Raw genomic sequence first — 19,444 nt, 5'->3', positions numbered from 1 at the left:
AAATAATATGATGAAAAAACGTGAGGATGTAAAGAAATTGAGTTTCAAACTGGGGAGACAGAATCCTCTGAGGGTTCAGGCCTACAACAAACGCAGTCTGACAGATGTAAGCCACGTCGAGAGTGAGACACATCACAGGTTTTGTCACCGGCTGTCTGATGACCGAGACAGGAAGCTGGCTCTGCATTATTTGTATGCGTCAATCTCCATAAAGGACATGACTGACACGAAGAGCAGAACATATCAACTACTTTTGTTTATTGCTGATGTAAAGTGTGGCATTATATTCTTATTATTTGATCATTTGGTGGGTAAATCAGGTGTTCATAAGTGGTTGGCAAACCAAACAGTCAAAATTTCTCTTTCTCTGTGGTGACATTTTCTGGTCTGTGTTGGTAAGAAGATTATATTTTTAGTTTATCTGTTTTTCTAAGAAACAGGTACTGCGTATTGTGAAGATGATATCTTTTGTTAGGAAGACTTGTTTTCTGTAAAATTAATAACTCAATTAGCCGGCATGTTTTCTCTCGGGGTCTTTGCTTGGAATGATTCAGATGGTTTAGAAGAGCTGGTTGTTTGTTAAGGTTGTGTTGGTTCGATAGAGTGACTGACGAGACGTGGGGTAGGTGGATTTGGTTGCATGGGGTGACAAAAGTGGATGTTTGGTTGGTTGTGTCAGCTTGTTGTCAGTTGTGTGTAATTAGTATCTGCAGGTTGGTGGAGATAAGTGCTCGAGGTAGAGTGGATAGGTGCGTTTGGTTTGATTGGGTTAGTGTGGTGGGATGGTTGGTCGCATTGGGGGAAAAAGTGTGGTAGGCTGATCGGCTGGTTATTTAGGTTTATTGTCAGTTGCGTGGGTTAGCTGCGATCAGTGAGTGAGCTGGGATTAGGTTTAGCATTAGGTGGATTTGGTAACATTAGGGTGCTTGGCCCTACAGGTTAGGATTGTGGGCTTGGCTGGTTGGTGGGGTTTGTCATACTTGTATTCCACTACAAATTACAGATTACATGCCCCAAAATGTATTTTGTAACGTATTCCGTTACATTACTCAATGAGAGTAACGTATTCTGAATACTTTGGATTACTTAATATATTATCGTGCTTTTTACAACTACATGAATGTCCTACTGCTGTGTGATTTATTACTGTTACTGGAGGTAAAGGGACCTCTGGCTAATACGTTGGGTTCATGTAGTGGTTATTATTATATTTACATGCTTCCAGCTCGTACTTTGCCTTTTTCTCCCTCCTCGCGCTCACAGACACATAACGGGTATGGCAGTCCATTCTCCCTGCAGCACGGACTACACTGCCCATGATGCTACATGCTTTAGAGCTATGCCTGTAGCATTCAACAACAACAAAAAGGCACTCTCTCACCCAGGAAACACACAGTCGCAGAGAGTGTGTCATCCTGTAACCATGGCAACCGTAACGCTGCCGCCTGGAACAGCAGAACATCACAGCTGTCAAACAAAACCCAAACAGTCCCGACCCGCCACAATATGAAACAGGAAAACACCACCGTGTAATCCATTTATTTCAACAAAGTAACTGTATTCTAAATACCACCTTTTTAAACGGTAACTGTAATGGACATATTTACTCATATTTTGTATTTTAAATATGTAACCGCGGTACATGTATTCCGTTGCTCCCCAACACTGTCAGTTGGTTAGTTCAACTAAAAAGAGTTAGCCACATTAGTATCGCCTGGTGTTTAATAACACTGAGATTACAAAGCATAATAATCTAAATAAAGATACAGAAACAAATACTGAAATTATTTAATTTAACTTTTCAAGTTCGATGTTACACCACAGAGATCTCTTCTTAGAGATCTCATCTTTCTTCTTTTGTCTTTGAAGTTAAGGATGACAGAGCTTAGTAACTTTGTTGCCAACTGTAGGGAATTTATTGTGAGATTACATGGAAATACATCGCTGATATCACTGATTATCAATATCCGTTGGCACCTATTTTCCATTTACAGTAACTGCAGAGTTGCATTGATGAAGCTCCAGCAGCAGAGGCGCAGCTGCAGGTTTTTCCGTGAAGCTTTTTTCATTCATACAGTCCCTGTGTTCACAAATCCCTTGTGGTGCTCAGCTGTTCTCCCACCATCCCCCTGCACAGATGCACCCTACTTTCTGTACTGTACACTGTTGATGTACAGGCAGCTGACATTGAGACTGTTGTGAAGGGGAAATGTCATCAGTGGAAAAGTATTGGGCACAAAAAACCAACAAAAAAAGAGACAAATGTCTGACACACAGTTTGTACTGTAAACTTTTAAAGAGGCAATTTAATTACAGTTTCACATTCACAACAGAACGGACGATTTAGTGCAGAATGAGTTTTCATTCGCATCATATTTTTGTTAGCACTTATCAGCTGTAAATAACAACTACAACTTCAAATATGCCATTGATTTAATTAATGCAGTGTGGTGTGAAAGCGGACAGATGGATAAGCTAATTAAAAATTCACCATCGACTGCTACAACAATCCCACGTACAGTTTACTGGTGTGTGACTTCTCCCAACAGTCAGCAATCAGATGCAGAAACAAATGAAAAGTATTTAGGACTTTCTGCAGATTTCCTGGGTTGTTAACACAACCATAACCATTGAAAATGTAACCTGCTCAGCAATTTAAAGCTTCAGAGTTACATCTTAGCTACTGCCATGTTGATGTGTTGCAATAAGTTACTTTAAATGGTTAGTTGGCAACCTGCATCTGTGAACTGCATCTATTACAGAGACATAAACATATAAGTAAGAGCGTAACAAACAGGCTTAAACACTCAGCCACAAACTTGGTCCAAAGGTCCAGGTCACTCACTCCAGTTAGCTGTGGTGGAACCTACTCCATTTTATTTTATTTGTACAGTGCCAAATCACTACAACAGTCACCTCAAGGTGCTCAATATTGTAAGATTAAGACCCTACAATAATGCCTAGTACAGTCAGTAGTACAGCCAGCTACAGCCACCTGTGTCATCATCCACCTGTTAATCCAAATAGCCAAGTTTAAGCCTTAAAAAACTCAAGTTGATGACTCATAACAAATGCGTAACCTGTACAGTTGATATAAAGGGAGGCAATAGCTGTGATCATCTTACATCTGGATATTTTCACTACTGAGTCTATGAGGACTGATTCACCTTCAAGTGGAGTTACAGGAAATACAGTTTATGGCAGTTACTGTTCTTCTGAGATACTTGGTATTCATGTGAATACCTCGGATATATGCCACCCACTGAAACACTGCATGGCAGTGCACCACCTGATGGCAGCAGTCTCTGGCACCACATACACTACTAACCTGATCTGGAAGGGATCACTAACAAACAGCCCAAGGCAAGAATCAGATGAAGATGAGCGTGAACTATAGAGGTTTTATCAAACAAGCAATAAGCATCCACAAACAATGGCCCATACCAAGATCACATGATTCTCTCCAGATTAAATGTCTCAAATGTCCCCAACAGGATGAATGAGCAAAAGAAATCAATAGATCAAACTTCAAAATTAAGACCTCAGTTATAATAAACTGGAATTAACCTGAAAATGAAGGTGTGCCCTGATTCTGCTCGGTGCTGCAGGTTATTTTTCTAAACCAGACGTGAACAGAGTCTGAATAATGGAGCTGCAGCACCTGAGCTGATCCCCACTGCCCCCTGGATACTACCGAAGAACCCTTCCTCTATCTATCTGTCTCTCTCTCTTTCTCCTTCCATCCATCTCTTTGTCTCCTTCTTGTTTGCCCTTTTCATTATCTGTCCCCGTCTTATCCTGTGAAGCCACTTGTCTTCATTTCTCTCGCCCTCTCTTACTGCGTTTCTGTCTTGTTTAGCTTCCCTTTCTGTCCTCTGCTTTATTCCACCCATCGCTCTATCCCTTTTCTCTTCCACAAAGACTCAAAGCTTTGAGATCTGGTTGAGATTTTTCTCACCAAATGTTTCCACTCTTTGTGTCACGTATTGGCATGCTTGCTAGTGAACTATTGTGACTGGCTGTGGTGAGATTATCCCTTTATGTCTAAATTTGGCTGTAAGGTGAAAGTTAAAAGGCATCTTTTCACGCCGTTATAAAGACATGAATTCAACCTCATTACAACCATGAGCGCACATTTACCCACTGAGCAATTTTCTGTTGGTTAGAGGTCTAACAGATGACTTCATGATACATCTCAATGAAAGTTCAAATTAGGTTACATTTGATTCAGAACTGTTAGTTTTGCCCGTTTATTTCATTGTGTATTTGTAGAACTATAACCTGGAATTTGATTTTATGAGTTTGTTTCATGTGTTTCAAATGTAAAAACATATTTATGTCACATATAATTCCCCCCAGCGTTTAATGCCTTGAGCTACATAACCACCAATCAAAGGTTGGTGGTCCAATCCCTGGTTGCTCCAGTCTGCATACCAAAGTACCCTTGAATGTTACATAGAAAGTGTAGAAAAAAGTGCTTGTATAAATGGGTGAATAAAGCATGTTATAAAGCAGACCTTCCCAAAGTGTGGGGCCCGCCACCTCGGGGGGCGGGGGGGCGCAGAGCCATTGCAGGGGGGGGCGCGGTATGAAAAGGAAAAAAAACAACAACAACGCTTGGACACTGCCAGCACGGGGCTCCCACACAAACGCAGAGCAGGAGATGAAGCATCGCTGAATATGTTTCCAAACCAACTTCATTCTAAGCCAAAGACTAGAAATAGGGTGAAGCAAATCTGCCCTTTGCTTCCCTGCACACGTGCTGAGGTAGGTCTCCCTGCAGGATTGCTTTTCCCTTCGTCGGAGCACGCTGGCTGTGTAAATCAAGGACAAAAGATCCCCACATCCTTGATTTTTAAGTTCACAAAAACTGTTGTAATGACTAACTCTCCTGACATGTTGGAGACTTTGTCTTTATACAGTAAAGTTACAGCGGGGGGGGGGATACAAATAATCATCAGGCTGAGCCTGCCACGATTTGTTCCCCTGTCTAATAACGACAAAAGGGTCCCACCTCCTTGATTTTAGTTCAGCAAACACTTGTTGTAGGACTAACTAGCCTGACATGTTGGAGACGTTTGCGCTTTATAACATAAAGTTACAGATGGAGACAAATAACATCAGGCTGATCCTGCACCGTTGGGTTCCCACCGGTCTAAAGTCACGGACAACAGATCCCACAGCGGTTTATGTTTTTGACCCTTTTGCACAGAGAGGCATTTTTTGAAAAATGTATTGATAGCAATGTTGAACATTATTACACAGGAAAAAACAACTACACGTAAAATAATCACACCGTGACGCCTCTGCCTTTGTAAATAGAGGGACAGTAACTGCGTGTAAACCTGCAGACAGTCAGATTAACAGTATTTTGTCTCTATCTGCTATTCTGCAGTTCATCTCATGTAAACAATAAGGTGCGCATGTTATTGACATGAAATAAAGCACATACCTTTAACGTTTCGTGACGAACTCTCGTCCACAGGTAAACACAAAAAAAGGAATTTTAAAAAATCTCAGTTTTCGGTGATTCGAAACGCCGTTTTTGTGCGGACGAAACAGCTGCGTTTTCAAAAATACCCGTGTAGGTGCGGACGCAACGTAAAAGAGTTTATTTTAACTACCTGTAATTTATTGCAGTTTACTTGTATTTGCTTAATTGTTTACTAAATGTTTGAGGTGTGAAATAAACAGCAACGGAGTTTGAAAACAAAATATGGGCGTGTGTGGTTGGAGGGTGTGTTTGTGCGTGCGCGCGGGGGTTTGGGTGGGGGCGCAACCATCTTTTTTGTAAAACAGGGGGCCTAGCAAAAAAAGTTTGGGAACCACTGTTATAAAGAATGCTTTGTGTTCTCAAGCAAAGCGTATAAGAACTTTAAAAACCTTTAAAAATTGGTCTATTTACCATTTGTGTAGTGATGGGAATCGAGAACCGGATCAGAACTGCTCAGTTCTAATCAAACCCATTCCTACATTTGTGCGTCACAGTTGTGCGACTCCGACATGCTGGGATGACACGGTGGTGACTCTGTCGTCTCATACGCTCTGAAGTCTTTTCTCTTTGTAACCAAACCAAATCTCAACTTTGATTGGACGTCTTAGAAAATAGTCTTTTTAAAGTCTTTTCAATCAGTTTTTGATTATACAGCAACAGCCACAACGTTACCCAGCAATCATCATCACTGTTATTTTTACACAGCCAGAGAAATGTCAGCTTTTAACTGATTTAATTTAAGGCTGTAACAATTGGTCCATTAATCATGTGAGAGCAAAACCAGTAGGCCACAAATCAGTGGGTGATGTCACAGCATCCTTTTGTGTGCAATCTTTGGGCTGCACTCACACAGACCTGCAGGGAGTGATTTCACCGTCAACTGGGGCTGAGCAATTCATCCGATTTTTTTATTTAATTACAAATTTGGTTTCCAGCTGTTACTAACACAATGCAACCTAGATAAAGAGTTTTGCATTAATAGTCAATCCAAAGCTCTCGTTTTGTCCTGTGATATAAATCAAGCGCATCACCTTTTTCCTTCCACTGATCTCGCTCACTGTTTAGTCCAGCTTGAGTCGAGACGATGGAGAGGGAACATTTGGTCAAAAACATCGACCAACAAAGATTTCCATCTGTGAACCTGTGGAAGAATCATTAATGGGTGGCTGCAGCTGCCCTCATCTCCGGATTGCCGCAAGTCTCTCACCTGATCCGCCTTCACTGACATGTGACGGAGGTGTGAGCTGATTGTGGCTTCATCCCTCCATCGCTCTCCCTGTGGCTTCTGTCCACTGCCACCTGGGCCTCCCACTCCCTCAAATGAACCCACAAAGATCCCACAGTGGAACCAGACGATGGTAGGGAGCCAGGGCTGGCGCTAACTCTGAGAACCCCGTGCAACCCACAAGCTCCAACTCTTTCAGGAAATCCTCACTTGTTAGCGCTCGTGTTAAATAATGAAGCTCATATTCATGGTTATGATTTCAGTGTCTGTTCACTTGTCGTTTGGCCAGCTCAGGACTGAAGCTGATAAAATGTCCTCTCCACAGCTGAACCTGAATTCGAAATCATAATTGCACATGAGAAACTGTCCTCTGTGCTTTTTCTACCAGCCTCGGTCTCCCCGTTTTCCTCTGTTCCTGCTCACTCTCTCGCTTCTTTTCTCTCTTACTGTTAACCCCTCCCCTCCCGCTTTCTCCCGGGTCTGTTGTTGTGTGAAATGTAAAACAGACTGAGCTCGGCCTCCTGCGAGACAGACTCTAGAGTCGGCGCCGAGCAGCATGGCTGCGTCTTTCCAGCGCGCTCTGAGGCAGAAAAACAAACATCTCTCTGAGCGCTGAGACTCCGACACAAGCTGCTCACTCTCACTTTTATCAGGATTTAGTCTCGTGATGACGGCTCGAGTGACTGACAGCCGCTTCACTCGACAACGTGGCCTGAGCTCAGGAAAGAAAAATAAATCTCGCACGTAGAAAAAACTAAAATGAAAACTCGACTGCACGAAGGTGGAACGGACAGCTGGCTTACCTCAGGATAAAAACAGCCGCCTGGTTCTGTTGACAGCATCTCCTGAGCTCACTAAACACAAGTTACATCTATTTTTTAAAGCACAGATGATTAAATCACTTTCAGAACAGAAATGTTAACTCACGTTTTCACTCAACTCAAGTTTTTCTCTGAATATGCAAATACCTGCAGCATCATCAGATTATCTGTGTGTGATACCTCTGGGTCTGACTTTTGTTAAATCAGCGTCCTCCTAATGAAGCTGATTAGCTCATTAGTTAGCATTAACAAACACATCTGCCGGTACACATTCTCTCACCTGCTTCATGACCTTCTCCAGGTTCACTCCTGCTCTTTTGTTCTCTCATGATTTTCATGGCCTTCAGACTTTATTATGAATAAATGATATGAAGCTATTAGTTTTGCCTGTCTGATGTCACCCAGGCTGCCAGAACATCCAAAAAACACAACCAACCTGCAACTGCTTACAGTCTTAATACAACGTTCTACACAAATGATAACCTATAATCCACAATCTGCTATTGACGTGAGAAGTGTAGAAAGCCTATTTTTCAAATGTTGTTTTTTTAGCATTTTTTTCAAGAAGATAATGCCCAAACCACAGTCTGCTCATATTCCAAGAGTGCAGCTCTGCAGTCAGAGTCTGGGCTGAAAACATTCAGAGCGCTGATAAAACAACAAAGCGGCTGAACCTGAGCATCAGCTGGCAATGGAATAAATCTGGCTACAACAGGTAACTTCCTCAGTCCTCAGACACTTAATAAAGTGCAGTTATACAAAAAAAATTATATGTGAAAAGATATTTTAAGGCAATGAGTTAATATTACAGAAACAGAGTCAGAGCCTGAAGTGGTCGTATTCTGCTCAGATCCAGCTGCATATCTTTATTCTGGGACTCTATTAGAGAAGTTTTGCATGATTCAGAATCCAAAATAATCCTCATTTATACAACAGTTAGATTTGGTGCAATCCCTCAGGCTATGCCACATCTGAAATAAGCACTTTAAACCCCTCCCACTTTAAGCCAACTCTCTTCTAATTGGCTGCCCCTCAGAAAGTTTGAACAGCAGGTGGTTGAGGTTTCAGTGCCTGCAGTGACAATGTTACTGGTGTCATACACATCCAAGAGTAGGGAAAAGCTAAACAAATCAAAGTGTTTAAAGGAGTCTGAGATTACTTGTATTTATTCTGACCTCATTATCTGAAAGTAACTGAGGCCGTCATTAATAAGAACCTCCGCCACTGGAGCACGAGAGCCAACAGGAAGTAAGGAAAAGCAGAAACCGGCCATTTTAAGAGCAACAGACAGGAGTCAGTGACTGCAGCCTGATTTTCCCACAGGACACAGAAACAGCAGCTCCGGAGCCAGTCTCTCAACAAGAAAACACCCATTGACCGGTGTTTCCATGGCAGCAATGGGCGACACCGACTGAGCGGAGTTTCCATGGTAACAATCGGTGACACCCACTAACCAGTATTTCCATAGAAACACTCAGAGGCACCTGCTGACCAGCAGAAAAGAGGAAACCAGGAGTTGCACTTTGTGGTTTCCTGTTTGCTCAGAGGAGCGAGCAGAGGACGAGTTTTTAGGAGAGCATCAGACACTGAGGCTGCTTTGTTTCACCCAAAGAAACTGGCCTGTCGGAACAGGTGGTAGCGCTGCGAGGATAAGACCCACAGAGGTCTGCTCTGCACTGAGCTGCCTTCACACAACTGTGAAACCTTCCTCTAACTGTTGGACTTTTTCTGGAAGCCACTTTGACCCTCAGTTTCAGACAGAGACGTCCTGAGATGGAGGACATGTGAATCCTTTGTGACGCCTTTTTTTCTATAAGAATTAAAATTGGAAATATGATGATAAACAAAACACTAGAGGTAATCAGAGGGCTAAAAGCACAGGACCCTCACTGTCCTTCCTCCAGGTCCAGAGGATGGCTTCCGCCCAGCTTTTGCCAACGAAGCCCTCCCTCAGGGCTGTCTCAGACGAGGCGATGTGATCTCTGGTTCCATCTTTCCTTGCAATCATAGCTCCTAACCATTCTCCTTGGCAGACTCTACGAGGGGGGGGGTTACAAACAGTAGTATGCACCTACAAAATGGATGGACTGATGGATGCACGGACAGCTATCTTTTTGGCTACTTTTGGTTTCACTGATTTTCTCTCATTCATTTTCATTTTAAAGAGATCCAGAGACTCGATGGACTCACCTTCAGGTGGAATAAGCCAAACCCAAAACACCAGCACAGAAAAACTCACTATAACTGACTGAAAACATTTCTCACTCAGCTACAAACAACCAATAGGCTAACACTGCTTAGAGGCCTATGATACACTGGTTGTTTTAATTAGGTAATTGATTGGAAAACTAAGCATCTTAGTGAGGTGCTGAGTCACCAGAGCAGCGTTAGTGCTCCTCAGCATTGTTTCTCCAAGTCTTTGGTACCAAACTGGAGATAAAGATATTTATTTTGTACGTAAATGATAGTAATAGAGAACACGTTGGTTCAAAATCCTCACCCCTCCCAAGTATCTAGAAACGTTCCTATGGACGGACGCTTTGTCGTGAAACACTCAGATCAACAAATGCATCCAAGCCAGCAGGCTGTGCGTTTAAGGGTTAATAAAGATGAAAAACTGGGTGAAAAGAGATTGTGAATATCAAACTTTGAGATCCTGACTGAGCCCCGTCCAAATCAAAGCCAACGATTCTGTCAGATGAGAGAGGACGACCGGCTCTGTGCGGCTCTACGCATGTATAAAGTATGACTCAGCAGAAACACAGGCACTTGTTGCTTATTAACTACATGGCACTGGTTCTAAAGACTTCACAATCGAACTGGAAGCATGTTTTTGGGATTATCTGCTCTGCTGGGCTGTAAAACATGATCAGTGAGGACCTTATTAAGAAATATCTGCCCTCATAACAACACTATAACCTGTGTAATGTGCAGTCAAATTGTCTTTCACTCCAGATTTAGTTTTAATGCTGCAGAGCACAGCTGCACCACTGAGAGCTGATTTTATATTCCACTTTTATTAGCATTAGCATTTTTTTGTTTAGTATTCTGAGACTGGAGCTGCTAAAACTGCCGGCTTCAAGATAGAATATGAATAAATAAACTGATGTTAATACTTGAGCTTCTCAGAGATGACGATGAAGCATTTCTTATTTGAGTGTTGGTACCAACGTCATGTTTACTTCCTTATGTTAAGGTTCATCTGAGCATTTTTTGCAGTTTGTGTCACTTTTATTTCTTATTTTAAAGTTTTCTGTCCCTGATTTGAAATATTGGCACCAACACTGCTTGTTTAGTTTTAAAGTCAAAATGCAACAAGCTCCTCCAACATTTTCTTTGTTGCCACAGTAATAAATAACATTTATTACATTTTACTCCTCAACAACACCAGCAACACTCATTCCATCTTTTTCAGAAGATCAGAGCCTCGTATTAAACATGTTTAAGCCACGGTGACACCAACGGGTCATGTGATAAGTTGGGAGTGAGGACAGGTTGGATCCACAAAGCATCTCAAGATAGCAACGTTAGAGACTTTCTGCATTATGGAGGAGAATCTCACTGTGAGACATTGGTCCGCTCCGCCGGCCGTGGGAAATGTGAGGTGAAGGTAAAGCACCAATCATCAAAGTGAATGTGCACCGTGATCAGTCCCTGTAGACTGCCTGATAAAATCTCTTTACAGCAGAAATAAACATGTTTATGTCTTACTTCGAAAAATGTTCCAACTCTCAGCCGCTTCATTACATCTGTGTATAAAGGGATGGGTACTTTTACACTCCATTTGAGCACTTAAAGCACTTTCTTACGACAAGCCTCCTTCACTTATTCACAGACGATCGTACAACCATGTTTCTGCCCAAGTTCACACATTCACGCTGCGACATGAGGCTCTGTGGACAACTTTTCAGGATAAACGTCCACGCAGGCTAAAGGTGCCGGGGAACCTTCCAACGCTACCTCCTGAACCTTAGCCTCCTGGTGGGTGAATTCTTTAATAACTCAAATACTTGGATAATGATGAATTTTAAAGTTTGCACTACTAGGGGCGTGACCTCTTAGACTGATGGATGGATTGCAACACAGACGACTGCAGTTGCTAGCTGTCTGCTAATTGGAGTCACTGAATTGGATCTCTGGATCATGTTTGTGTTGTTGGTGCCTTTTGCAGTTTTTCTAATGCAGTTATCTGACAAATAGTGGAGCTTTCTGTGCAGCTGGTTGTACTAACTCATCGTTGAAGAAATTGTGGTCGGTAGTCTTTTACCTATTGCTGATTAGCATGTGTAATTTAGCTAATTTAGCAACAACTCAAATTTCAGACATAAAGTCTTGAGGATACTTTTTATGTCTGTGACCCTGCTGGGGTTTGCTGGGGTCCAAGCGATCTAACTTATACCACCACATGGCGAACAAGGATCCATGTAGACTGCCTATTTTCTTGACTGCGCAGACTCATCTGCAGATACTTTAATTAGAAAACATCAGCTACAAATAAACCTCAGACAGCGGACTTCAAAGAAGTATAACAAGAATAAGGATTCATCCCTTTGGTCGACACCAAGGCTTAAAAGTTTGTTTATCCAATTGTAAATTAATCATACCGTTGTCATAAAAACAAGAGTTTTTAAAATGTTTAAATGACTCCCCAAATATACCTGAGCAACTCATCGGTTTAAAGCATACAATAAATACGTTTATGTCCATGTTAAATAAGAATCATAGCTACTAGTCACATTTTTCTAAATAAATGACCACAAATTGTTGTATTTGTGTTTTTCTATTATTTACTGCGTTGACCCAAAAACTTACTGGACTAAGTGTTTTGAGTAGCATCACCTTTCTGACGAGTACCAACATTATCACTTTTTTCAGGACAACTAAACTCTGTTTTTAATGCTAAATACTGAAGGATAAAGTGTTGCTAGGTTGATTTCTTAATTTAAAGAGTTGAGTTCCAGAGTGATGTATGTGAAATACTCAGTTTAAATAAGTTGTAATGACCTCTGTTGTCTAATGATGTTAAGTGATGACATGTGCTGTGGTCTGTACTCAGTGTGATTAAGCACTCGTACTGTAGCTCGTGTCACACATGAAGCCTCGTGTCTGAGGTTGAACTGATTCATTGCAGCAGCAGCTGAACATCCAGGTGGTAAATTCAGTGTTTTGGGGCAGAATGAAACAGGTCAGCACATTATTGTCTAAACCTGCTGCACTGTACAGAACGCTCCCCGCAGCCAGAGTCCATTTAGTGGCGAGCTCCCCATGGTCTGCGTCCATTTACTGCCGCAACGTGCCCTTTTGAAGCCAGGCTCCATGTACTTGTGTTTACCCTGTAAATCCCAGGTCTGCTGAATGAAGTCTGGATGACGGGAGAATGATGCACTGACCCATGACGGTGAGTGCAGCGGACGGCAGGCTAACCCTTCAAAAAACCCAGTCAGACAAGCAGCACAGAGAGCCGAATGATACACTAACAATGCACAAAAGCATCCGAGCAAAAGCGCACATTCAGTAGCTACAAAAACCATGTGTTATATCATCAAGACCCAAAAATAACCGGCAGGAAATTTGCTTTGCTGAATTTGACACTGAAGTCTTAAACACGTATTTGCTGCAAAATCCTGTCTTTAAAAATCATTTCAAACCTTCCAAAATAAAAAGTCTGGAAATAGAACTATGGCACAATTTGCTGCCTTGTTACTGCGGTCAAAGCAAAGCGGGGCAGTTAAACTGACCCGAAATCTGTTATTCAGCCCTTAAAATTCAAATTCTATTTGTCCTTTGGTGAAGTTAAGAGGGCAAATCACCAAACACCAAAATTTAACATCGCTAAAATATGCAGTGATGATGTAGAAGTCTCAGAAACTCATAGAAACTCTTGACTTTAAAGTGTTAAATAGATTTAGCATGTGACCAAAAAATTTTGAACATGTGGGACTAAAAAAGGTTATTTTATCTTATCTTAAACATGCTAAAGTTGTTGTAAAAACTCTTTTATACTCCTGGACTTTTTCCATTATTTTCTAACTCATCATTGGCTCTCTGATCAAGATCTCCAGTAATGTTCTTTATGTCTTTTTTGACACTTTCTCAGTTCCAGTGAATGAAGCCGGAGCAGCATCAGCTGCAGAGACTGTTTGTTTGGTTCCTGAAAGCGAGCCCTCGAATGCAGCGCACTCCACTGTCACAACAATCGCTCCATTACTTCATACATGTAGAACGTCTCCTGTCAGCCTGCAACTCCACACACCAACATTAAGAAGTGCTGAAACCTCGGAGAAGTTGAGACATTCTTCTCTCGGGATCTAATAATGCTGCAGCAGAAGCATCGGTGCTGCAGGACACCAGCGGCATGTCTGACGTCGTGGGAGGAATGTGATTCAGATGTTTGGAGCACTTTGTGGTAAGAGACCGTGCGGAGTAAGCCGATGATGAAACAGCTGCAGTGTTATTCAAATATGAGCTCTGCCAGTTGTTTGGGCACGTGTAACCTGACAGATAAACTACATTTTTACATCCACATACAGCCGAAAATAAGTATATCAAAGTCAGGGGATTGGAGCACACAGGTTATAAGTTATGAAGGTACATTTTACATTTTCATATAAACAAGCTTTCTGATTGTTGCAAATGTCTCCGAGTTCTGCAGATGGTTCTTATTTTTCTTGTAATTGTTTCCTTGATGAGTTCACGCTGATCACCACAGGCTGAGCTGGATGATGCTTTAATGACGGCTTCACTCATAAATGTTGAGCAAACTCTGAGCGAAGCCACTCCTTTCTGTCTGCTGTTATGAAATAATAAAAGTACTCCACAGTGAGCGCTGATAATTTCATTACAGAGAAAGGAAACATCAGACTGTTTGTAGAGTTAATAAACCGTGTTGTTGCTACATTTCAGCAAAGCAGAGTGACCTCCAAATCCACCGGACCAGCGGCAGCCAGTTCCATCCCAAAACTGTTGAGCAAAAACTCAACTTTGATCTGATCCAACTGCACCAGTGTGAGGTAAACATCCTCTATGCCCCGCTGCGTTTTGGAATCTGGGATATGAGTGCACAAAGAAAAGAAAAAAAAAGCACAGCCGGAGATGCTTTGTTTCAAAGATTTATGCACCAGGTCCTCCTGCTTGCATTCATTCATATCAATTCAGATATCTAAAAGATGAGCATGGCACCTGAACCGCTTTGTAAAATGAAATTAAACCAAGTAGAAACGCTCCATGGAAACTAACTGCTGAAGCACAGGTGCACAAAATGCTGTTTATACCAGAATTAAAAAGCTCAGTTAAAAATGTGGTAAAATACCCCAAACACCAACAAAGAGTCACCCTCTGGCTCGCCCCAGAGCGCCATCGGTCTATGAACTTACAGGCGTAGGTCATGGCGAAACTGCTGCTCGTGTCCACCATGTCCACCTGTGGCACCAGCTTGGGGATGTCCTGGTTTTGTGCCAGGGCGAAACGAAACACCTCGTACTCATGGGAGTCACCGGGGAAAAGGCCTCCTGTTGACAAACACACAGAGACACACAGAGGGTGTTCTTCAGTGTCCCAAAGCACAAAGGACAGGAAAGCCCCAGAGAGAGAAACGACCGCTCACCCACAAGCCCAAAAACACCGGTGTGCTTTACAGTAAGAGCTGACGCTGTTTGATTTAACATGAAATCAGAGTGAAATCTTTATTGAGCTGTTCATAGTGATTGTCCTTTATAGGACCGCCCTGAAGAGCGCCCCCACTTTGTGTTGTTCTTAGAGTATAAATGCAAACAGAGTTTATAAAAGCAGGTCTGCGTCACACTCAGTAAAACTTTAAATTAAGCCTAAAAAAGTCAAAAGAAAAGGAAATCAAGGGTCAGCGCATCGCCCTGCTTCCCTCCGCAGAAAAGCTAATGGTGTGTTCTGGATTATTGCAGGAAAAACGTCTCTCTGCAAAGCAAAAATTTTATAATAATGTCCATGACGTAACATTGTGCTAATTAGCTCGTGCTAGTTATTCATGTGGAGCTGTTTAGCACAATTAAAGCATGTTAGTCTTTCCCGTAGTGTAAACGACGTTGATTAGCTGCATATATACGAATGTGAATCGCATCATTGGGTGGAGCAGCCAGTTTCCGGTCACTTACTAACTTAAACTGCAAAACAGAATTGTTAACGTATTTATTTTAGTTTCAATTCAGGTTAGATTTTCTGTGCGCAGAGACGTGCCAGCAGTGCGCGATTGCGCACGCGCGTAGCTTAGAGGGAACATTGCCTGCAAGTCATCTGCACCTTTAGCAGGGAGCTAATGAAGCTCATGAGTCTACTGTTAAGCTAGCTTCTCTTACTCATATAGAAATGCCTTAAAAAAAAACAATTGGAACTAAATGATGTAATTGTGGGGCTTCTCCTGTCTCACCTTAAAGGACTGTTATTTAAAATATGTCTAACCACTTTTTTTCAGTGTGGAGCTTTAGTTACTCAACCATCTAAAGATGTTGTCTATAAAGTGGTCAACGTGGATGCCACTTCCTGCTGCTGATAGCCAGAAACAGCAGAAACAGCAGTCAGCAGCCGTGTCTCACTCCTGTCTGAACTTGGAACCTTTGTCCTGTTTAAGGCCAAAATTCCTCAGTTGCTATGAAGTGAAACATTTTCACGTGTTCAGCTCATATTAGTCTACTTAAGGCCACTAATCAGGGTCAGGTTTCATTCTCTGTTGTCTGTAAATGAGGTTAAATGTGGCTCCCTGTCTTCATGCTGGGTGGAAATGAATAAACTCCCAGCTTCTCTCTCCTCCAGCTTGCTGTTCTTAATTTGATGTCCATATAGTCGTGATAGAGCAGCCATGCTAACAATAGCAAAGAACTTTTCTTCCAATTTATTTCGCTTTCATGTCCCCAATAAAAGAAAAGTGGAGCTGAACTGTGTGCTTTCATACTTGCATGTAAGTGTATTCACACTCACTGCTCCTGAGCACCTCAAACTCCAACTTTACCCTAAAATAAGAAATGGGAGTAAAGTTAAGAAACTTTGTGATGTTTGATTGTGCTGCCCGTGAGCTGGCTGCTCACACAGAGTTTACCATTGCCACTAATAATGACGAGTGGCCGCTTTGCTGTAATTGCTGTTAAAAGCCTCTTTTCTCTGCTCTTACTGGAGCCATTTTACGGCACTCATACACCTCTCAGCATAATGGTTTCTAGGGTCACGTGGAAATTATCCAAACACTTAAACTCCGACTGACTGACCCTCTTCTGTTTTCTGTGCTGAAGGAGGAAGAGATGCTTTCATATGACTGCACAGCAGGGCGCTCCAACTCCCTCGATTCAAATGTTAATTTATGTTTTTCCTTTCTTTTTGTGGTGAAGCTTTCACGACTCTTCTTCTCAGCAGGAAAGTTAAAAATTGCTCTGTCCTCTCTGTCTCCACACAAACAGATCTTTGAATAAAGCAGTTTAATAAAAGGTTTCAGTTTCCAGCTTTTTTCACAGTTATGGTTGATTTTCTGCTGCTGTTTGGTGACATTTAGGCACAAATTTTCTGCAGTTAAAGAAAAAGGAAGGAAAACATCTTTCTTCTGCATCGAGCTTCTCCTTCATCTTTATTTAGCCAGTCAGTGCAGAAATTAGCATCGCCATGGTTTCCTCAACAGAAACATATTGGGATATTTACAGAGCTTCTTAGATCATCACATAAAAATGTGGGGAAAATAAAAGTTTATGATACGCACAAATTCAGTTCAGCATCTCCACAATTTGATGCCATTTTTATTATTGAGTAAGTGGGATTTCAGTCACCAGAGGGGGGCGATATGGAGCACAAAAAATTCATACTTTTCACACTCCTACTGTATATTAGTTTTTCCAACAAAGCACGGTGCGGGTCATCACTTTGTATTCACATTTGAAATTGTTGATCAGTTTGTTTCAGCCAAGGCCCCCTAAAGTAGACATGAGCACTGATAAGTACTGCCTGTCCTTGCTGTGAAAATTAACACATTAAGTAGAGACAAGCTTGTCCCGTAGGAATCAAACTTTCCCCATAAAGTGCTGGAGATTATTAAGAGTTGCCTTAAACTTGAGTAGGAAGAAAAGAGATTTTTCTCTCGGTACTTGTGACCTTCAGCAGTGTGGATGTCTGTGGGAAGCTCAGCAGAATGTGGCAGCTGTGTGCTCAAATCTGCAGGCTGCAGGCGGATGGACACAAAGATTTCTGTCATTACTATTGATGTAATCATCGAATATGAGCCATGGAGTTTTCCCCTGAAACTAACTGTGATGGTCCGAATGTGTCGGCCATGACAAATGCAGTCAGAGGTTCAAATTATCAGGGACAGAGTAAGAGAGTGGAATACACTCCTGGATGAAAGTCAGCAGCTTCACTGTGGCCATCATTATGATTTTTATTCCAAACGTCCTGATAACTCACATCTGAGGTTCACACTCAGAGAGAAGGTGTTTTTTTCCCCCAATCATTGCAGTATAACACAAAGTCAGCTGAACTTCGCAGATATCAACGTGTCCAGACAGGAAGCACCCATTACACTGCAGAGACACCAACAGGACATTAATCCAGCTGCACGGTGTCTGTCTCACTGCAGGACGCCGGCCCCTTGTGGATTCTGGATCTGACAGTTCTGTCAGAGACGAGCACAGAAGCTCACTTTGTTCTTCCTCACACAGAGGAGCAAATAAGGCTCCGTCCAGTTCTGTTTTTAATGACCCATCACACTCCTGAGAATGTGCTGGTCGATATGGATGTGCCATCCTGGAGGAGATGAACCCGTGCCCAGATCCAGCCTGAATGAGCTGCAGGTACCGTCTCATTCCACCAGCAGTGACAAAGACATGAACGGAAAGCAAAACTGGTTTTTTAAAAAAAAAGCAGCCAGGAGGGATGAGCAGAGCGCAGCGGTCTGTGGTCAGCACCTGCAAGACCATTCCCGTTATTTGGGGTTTGTCCAGCGCACCTGCTGCCACTTTCATCTGCAAAGCAGGTGAAACAGAGTCACAGTTTATGCTTCCCAACTGGACACACTGTCTCTGAAGTTTGACTGTGTTATTCATTTAACCCAGTCGAGCATTTTGGAGACTTTTTCTTTGTGTCCTACCCAGTTACTGTTTTTTTAAACTGGTAGTTATACAAGTCAGTATCATATTTAGTCATTATTACCTTAGGAGAACACGAAGATATTCAAACTTTACAATAACTTTTTAATACAAGAGGTCTGTTATGATTCATCACCTTCCAACCCCCTCCTATGTCCGTGTAACCAGGTCATAAATTACATATTGTTATATTTACACAAAATGTGTTCTAGACCCAAACCCCCCCTATTATACTTGACTTTTAGGACCTTCAAGCCTGTAGTTATGTTCATTATCAGTTAGAGCCCCTCCTCCTTCTTTGGTGCAACCCTATAAATACGGGGTACCCCTTTGGCCCCTCCCCTTTTCCACAGTTCCCCTGTGGGAGCGGTTGGTGTCATTTCTTTCCCAACACTGTACAACACATATAATGTATATTTAGCCACCCTGATGTTTCTGATTGTGTTTTAGTTCAGTTATTGTCATCACTGTGCCCGTCTTTGGTAGATACTGTAAATGTGTAGTATGTGTGTGCCACATGTGTTATAGGCACAGTTAATGCTATCATGAATAGATCATTTTTGTTAGCTTGGAAGTTGTGGTGGGTTGAGCTAACCCTCTTCCTTACTGTTTACATTTGGTTTTAGGAGCTGGAGCGGGCAAGTTGGAGGTCTTTCTTTCTTTTACCTTTCAGTGTCAGACAACGCAGGAACACACCGGTTACAGCTGCTTGTCATATATTTTACACGACCTTCAAAAAAAGATGGTTTCTCATGTACCCAACAGGAAACATGAGGAGAAACTTTCACTTGTATGAATGCTCCAGTGCAGCTAA

At 42.1% G+C, this 19,444-nt stretch overlaps 2 protein-coding genes across 6 annotated transcripts in view; one reads left to right on the top strand and one right to left on the bottom strand.

Moving 5' to 3' along the window:
• LOC120734041 overlaps nt 1-19,444 on the top strand; it is a 299,153-nt gene that overhangs the window by 136,361 nt on the left and 143,348 nt on the right. The window lies entirely within an intron of this gene.
• Nucleotides 1-19,444, bottom strand: part of LOC120734028 (glutamate receptor 1-like) — a 103,112-nt gene that overhangs the window by 78,473 nt on the left and 5,195 nt on the right. For all 5 annotated transcript variants that reach the window (XM_040032585.1, XM_040032586.1, XM_040032587.1 and 2 more), the window contains exon 2: nt 14,914-15,048. In XM_040032585.1, coding sequence (XP_039888519.1) covers nt 14,914-15,048 — 135 coding nt within the window. The remainder of the gene's footprint in view (nt 1-14,913; nt 15,049-19,444) is intronic.

This window comes from Simochromis diagramma, unplaced genomic scaffold (genome assembly GCF_900408965.1).
Source record: "Simochromis diagramma unplaced genomic scaffold, fSimDia1.1 OVJJ01000216.1, whole genome shotgun sequence".
In the NCBI taxonomy this organism is placed as follows: Eukaryota; Metazoa; Chordata; class Actinopteri; order Cichliformes; family Cichlidae; genus Simochromis; species Simochromis diagramma.
Note: the sequence above shows the minus strand (reverse complement) of the source record. Positions and strands in the feature narration are given on the sequence as shown.